Consider the following 6,020-nt stretch of genomic DNA (forward strand, 5'->3'; position numbering starts at 1 on the left):
AAGGTGGAGGGCATGGACAGGGCGAGCACGGCATATTGGAAGCTAACGTGGACTTTAAAAGAGGGGAAGGGGGGAATCTTGCTAATGTGAGATTTTAATCCATTATGTTAATATACAAGTGCACTTTGAATTCTTCTAATAACATGCGATTTCTTCTTTACAAGATTCGTATGGGATGAGCCCCTAACTTAGGTCCAACTAGGCATTTGCTGGAGGTGAGACAGCCCATTACATTATTGAACGTGTTCTTCAGGTTTGAGAGGAACGATGATGATGGTGATGATAGAAGAATGTATTTTGGTACCGCCCACCAAAAAGTAGCAGAGGAGTTTGCGCTGGTGTTGCAGATAAAGAGTTGTGTTAAACAGAAGCATTTACACCAAGGTAGCCGATTGCATAGCCACGTTCTCAAGACGGGATTGCTTGGAACAAATGTTTATGTTGGTAGCACCCTTGTCCATATGTACGCTAGCTGTGGTGCATTGCCGAAGGCTCAGCAACTCTTTGACGAGCTCCCCTTCCACAACGTAGTCTCCTGGACAGGTCTCATCACAGGATACGTGCAGCATGGCTATGGGAAGGATGCGCTTCGCTGCTTCGAACAGATGAAAGATGAGGGCCTTTCTCCTAATGCCATAACCTTCGCTTCCATTCTTAGGGCTTGTGGCAGTGTACGGGCAGCTGACAAGGGCAAAAAGATACATGCGGACCTCCTCAATACACGTCTGCTGTGTCACGACACTGTACTTTGCAATGCATTGATTGATATGTACTCCAAGTGTGGAGCACTGGGTATGGCTGAACAAAGCTTTATTGAGCATCTTGTTCGGGATGTTGTTTCCTGGAATGCACTCATTGCAGGATATTGTCAACACCAGCACTATGAGAAAGCACTTATTTGTTTCGAACAGATGCAAGGGGAAGGTGTCATTCCGGATCCGGCGACATTTGTTTGCATTTTGAAAGCATGCTCAAGCACAAAGGCAATTTTAAAAGGCAAGCAAATACATGCAGAGGTTGTTAGGCAAGGTTTGCTGAAGGGTGATACTTTACTGGGCAACACATTGGTTGGGATGTATGCTAAATTTGGTGCATTGATGGAGGCACAGCAAGCATTTGATGAGCTTCCAGTTCGAAATATTGTTGCTTGGACAACATTAATGACGGGATATTCTCAACAAGGGCATAATGATGAAGCCCTTGATTGTTTTGAACAAATGAAACACGAGGGTATTACTCCAGATGCAGCTGCTTTTGCTCGCGTTTTGAAAGCTTGTGGCAGCATGGGAGCAGAAGAAAAGGGTAAGGAACTACATGCTGAGATCATGAGAGGGGGTTTACTTGAAAAGGGCAGCGACCTTGGGAATGTGATGATAGATATGTATGCCAAGTGTGGTGCGCTCGAAAAGGCACAAGAAGTTTTCGACATGCTTCCTGATCGAGATGTATTCTCTTGGACTGCACTTATTGGAGGCTACTGCCAACTTGGGTATTGTGACACAGCACTCAATTGTTTTGAACAGATGAAATTTGAGGGCCTTTTGCCTGATGCGGTGACCCTCTCTTTTGTATTGAAATCCTGTGGAATGGCAGGAGCCACAGAGAAGGGACAAATGCTTTTTGAAACTGTGAGCAAAACTTATGGGTTTGTTCCTGATTTAAACCATCATTCTTGCATGGTGGATCTCTTTAGTAGAGAAGGGCACTTTGACAAGGCAATTGCTATCTTAAAACAGACCATGCCAACAACGTCAAAAGATCGGCCATCCTGGTTTCCTTTATTAGATGCTTGTTTTAAATGGGGGAATTTGAAACTTGGGTCTGTGGCTTTTGAACAAAAAATGAAGCTTGGTGGATAGTTGCTTTGAGCTTAGTGTATGCAACCTTGGGCCTGCATGCTATTGTATCCAAATGCAGATCAAAGCTGATAATTCTGAGTGCAGAGTGTGACCTCATTGTAGGGCAGGCCGCAGCAGGCTCGAATATCTATCGAGAAAAGCTCATGTGTCAAGAGAGGGTTCATTGTAGTCAGTGGCATTATCTTTGTCACGATGCAGTATTGCTTTCTGGATTCTTGGAAGGTTAGATGCACATGTTTTGGCTGCTACTCCTTCCTGGATGTGTGACACATTGGTTGACGTAGGAGCTACGGTACACTTTGCACAGTCAGTGGGATACACAGTTGGCTCTTCTACGCTCGGGGGGTTCACTATTAAGAAGCCCCCCATATAGCGTACATTTGTAGGGTAGATTGACCCCTCCTTTTTTACCTTGATTTTGTGGGAATGTTTAGAACCACAATCCATTCTAATCAATTGACATATCCACGTGTAGGGAATGGCCATAATCCATTCTATCAATTGACATATCCATGTGTAGGGAATAGCCAACATACGCGTGGTTCTAAAAATGTTAAATCAGTTTAGGATATGAAGGATGAACCGTCAATAGCAAAGTGCATGCACATCTGCGTTTCTTTTTTCGCACCAGAGAAGAAATCATGCCACACTCTGGCAGTCTCTGCTTCTTTGCTGCCGTTTCTGTAGAGAGTTTTGCCATGGCAGGTCGTGGTAAGACGCCCGGCAAGAAGAGCATGCCACACAGCTCCAAGGCTGGCCTGCAGTTTCCTGTTGGAGGAATTGCACGGCTCCTTAATTCAGTCAAATATGCAGAGTGTGTTGGTGCCGGCGACAGGTGTTCCTGTCTGTCTTGGTGCAGTCCTTGAATACCTTGCTGCAGAGCTATTCCTTCCCCCTTGTTCTGTGTCTTGATCATGCTGTACCAATTTTGAATTTTTTTCAAGGAAAGATGTGTTTGTCTTGCTTGTCATGGATATTTTGTTTTATGTGTATAATTGGGCTGGTATATCAGCCATGGCTTCTTGTGTTGAATAGTAAAATTGTGTTCTTGCTATGGACTTGGGCTTCTGTTCCTGTCGCAGCTGAGTGTATCCAATTGCTTTTGTGTAACTCTATGGTTTTGGATGAAGGCTCATGTTTGCTCCATAGCAGCTGTTTTAGTGTGTTTGTGATGGATTCCAATAAACGATGCATGGGATAACAAGAAGACAAGGATAGTACCTCGCTCTATCCAGCTTGCAATCAGGAATGATGAGGAGCTGAGTAAGCTGTTGGGATTTGTGACAATTGGAAATGGGGGTGTTCTACCCATAATATGCTCTGTTTTATTGCCTGAGAAGCCTGCCTCTGCTTCCAAAGGAGCAGCTGATGAAGAAGAGTGAAAACTTTGACCCTTTTAACATTTCAGACACTGGTGTTTTAAACACCACCTTGATCTGCGCTTCCTTCAATCTTTCATTTGATACCTAGGTGTTCCAATTTTAGCTTACAATGTTTAGCACTTTGATCCCACATTAGAAGTGCTTGTGCAAAACTGCAGCTGGAAGCTGTATGCTTTTAAGGCTAAGATCCAGCGATATAGTTGACCTGATGGGTGAATTTTCCATGTGAATTCACAATGAGATTGCTAGGCAGGAGTTGTCGGAGAAACATGTCTTGCTTGGCAATGCTTTGCTCCACATGTATGCCAACTGTTGTGCCCGCATGAATGCACATATGTTCTTGATAAGCTTCCTGTCTAGAACGTTGTTTTTTAGAGCGCATTTATTCGAGGATATACACAACATGACTGGGGCAAGGAAGCTCTGGCTGTTTTCAGCAGATGTGACGTATAGAAATCCCTTCAGATGCACTCTCCTATGCTTGCACCTTGAAGCTTGTGGCATGTTATGAACGTTGAGATGGCTGAATTCAGGATGCAATCACTAGTCGGGCCGTTCAAAAAACATGTCTTGCTTGGTGGTGCTTTGGTTGATAGGTATGCTAAATGTGGCATCCTCATGAAAGCAAATTGTAATGTGCAGTGGAAGTGAATGATGGTGTATGGCTCAAGGTTCCTTTTAATTAGCGGAAGGGAGAGCCTTCTGTGCTTCAGTGAGAGAATGTGCAATGACCAAAACAAGAGAATGGAATGCAAACTGAGAGACTGAGAGAGAGAGAGAGAGAGAGAGAGAGAGAGAGAGACGACACCAGATGGGGTCCCAAACCCCCCTCCAAGGGTCCCCCCCTCTATTGCTAGAGAGGTATTTGCTTTAGATTGCACAAAGGTCTGGTACAATTCTTCTAGATGTTATGGTACTTGACGATGATGATCTCGATGATGTCGACGACGCCGACGGCGAAGGCTCAGGCTGAAAATGGAAAAATGCTAGGGTTGAAGCTGGCTCAAATCTGAGCGCTGTCCTAGGGCTGAAATCTGCAATTGTTGGTGACGGCAAGACTATGCTGAAAACTGATGGGCTGAAATCGAAATCAAGGGCTGAATTCTGAAAACACTGGCTGAACTGAGAGTGCTTGCAGGATTCGACGAGGAAAAGGGGTGCGGGACGGTGTGGCACCACACCGCTAGTGCTGATCTGATGGCGGAATGCCAAATGCTGAAAACGCTGATGCTGAGGTCTTCAATAACGGTGGGCTTGCTGAAAACGCTAAGGTTGTTGGAGAAAACGCTAGAGGGCCTGTAGCTCTTGCTGACTCTGTGTTCTCTTTTCTGTCTTTTGCGCCCAAGGCTTCCTTTTATACTCCCCACATTGGGTCGAGCAGTTCTTAGCAAGCCCCCACGATTCCATAAATTAAAGTCACTTAATAATAAGTGCCTTATAAGTGGAGGTTCATATGCAATGCAACTTTGGGTTCATGCAATGGCAAAAAATGCTATGTTAGGTGTGCAATCAGAGGGTATGCAACTATTCAAAGTGCCTGGATATGCACAGCGTGTGTACAGGCTCAAAAAGTTTCCATAACACTTCATAAGCTTCCTAAACCCTAGAAGTAGGAACAGCTTGTCCACATGCACTTAGGGTTAGATGTACATGTGACATCCCCCCTTTTCAAGGTGAGGTATTGGTACCGAGCTCATGGCTTCTTTGTAGTCCGCCAACAACTCAGGAAAATGTGTGAAAAATGCTTCATTGACCCACATTGCTTCGTGGGTTCCTCGATCTTTGAATTTCAAAAGGTATTGTCGTGCTTGCTTCTTTGATCCATGGTGAAACCAATGCAGCAAAATTTGCTTCAACTCCATGACTCCTGCTTGAAATGTCCTTTGGTGGGTTTCCCTGAAACAACTTCAACCAAGAAACATGAAAAACTTGTGCATTGACCATGAGCTAAGCAACTGTAATTTCATAGAAACCTCATTTATCTTTTTAATGACTAGAAAAGGACCATGCATACAAAAAGACAACTTTGGACACTTCTTTCCTAGTTGCTTGAGACGTTGCTTCATGATTCTAAGATAGATCGAATTCTGTTGAAAGTAGGTCCTTGCTATAAGTGCATGCCGAGAGGCTTTATCTAGAAAGAAACCCTCACTTTGCATCTACTGGAAAGTAGAAAGAGCCCAGACCCACCCCTTCTTGGGCATCTTGAGCAATTAATGTACTTCAAGAGACCACACTATGGACACAAAACTCATCAAAAATTTCATTTGTGTCACGTGCACATCTAACCCTATGTGCATGTGGACAAGCTATGCCTAGTTCTAGGGTTTAGGAAGCCTAGAAAGTGTTCTAGCAACCTTGTGAGCCTGCACACAGGTCGTGCATGTCCAGGCACTTAGAGTAGTTGCATACCCTCTGATTGCACACCTAACATGAACATCTTTTGCCACTGCATGAACCCAAAGTTGCATTGCATATAAACCTCCACTTATAAGGCACTTATTATTGACTTATTAAGTGACTTTAATTTATGGAATCATGGGGGCTGACTGAGGACTAGTAGACCCAGTTTGTGGGGAGTATAAAAGGAAGCCTTGGGCACATGGAAAAGCCAGAAGATAGAGGAGAGAGCACAAAGCCAGCAAGAGCTACAAGCCCTCTAGTGTTTCTCTAGCAACCTCAGCGTTTTCAACAAGCCCACCGTTTTGAAGACCTAAGCATCAATGTTTTCAACATTTGGCATTCCGCCAGCAGATCAGCCCGAGCGATGTGATGCCAT

General features: G+C 44.4%; 1 protein-coding gene across 1 annotated transcript; it reads left to right on the forward strand.

Annotated features, from left to right (window-relative positions):
• The first annotated feature begins 224 nt into the window (after positions 1-224).
• LOC147427095 (pentatricopeptide repeat-containing protein At2g13600-like) lies at positions 225-2,368 on the forward strand. Its single transcript, XM_086497906.1, has one exon. The coding sequence runs from the start codon at positions 291-293 to the stop codon at positions 1,857-1,859; it is 1,569 nt and encodes a 522-aa protein (XP_086354032.1). The 5' UTR covers positions 225-290; the 3' UTR covers positions 1,860-2,368.
• The last annotated feature ends 3,652 nt before the right edge of the window (positions 2,369-6,020 follow it).

Source organism: Adiantum capillus-veneris, chromosome 24 (genome assembly GCF_014529385.1).
Source record: "Adiantum capillus-veneris isolate H3 chromosome 24, ASM1452938v2, whole genome shotgun sequence".
Lineage (NCBI taxonomy): Eukaryota > Viridiplantae > Streptophyta > Polypodiopsida > Polypodiales > Pteridaceae > Adiantum > Adiantum capillus-veneris.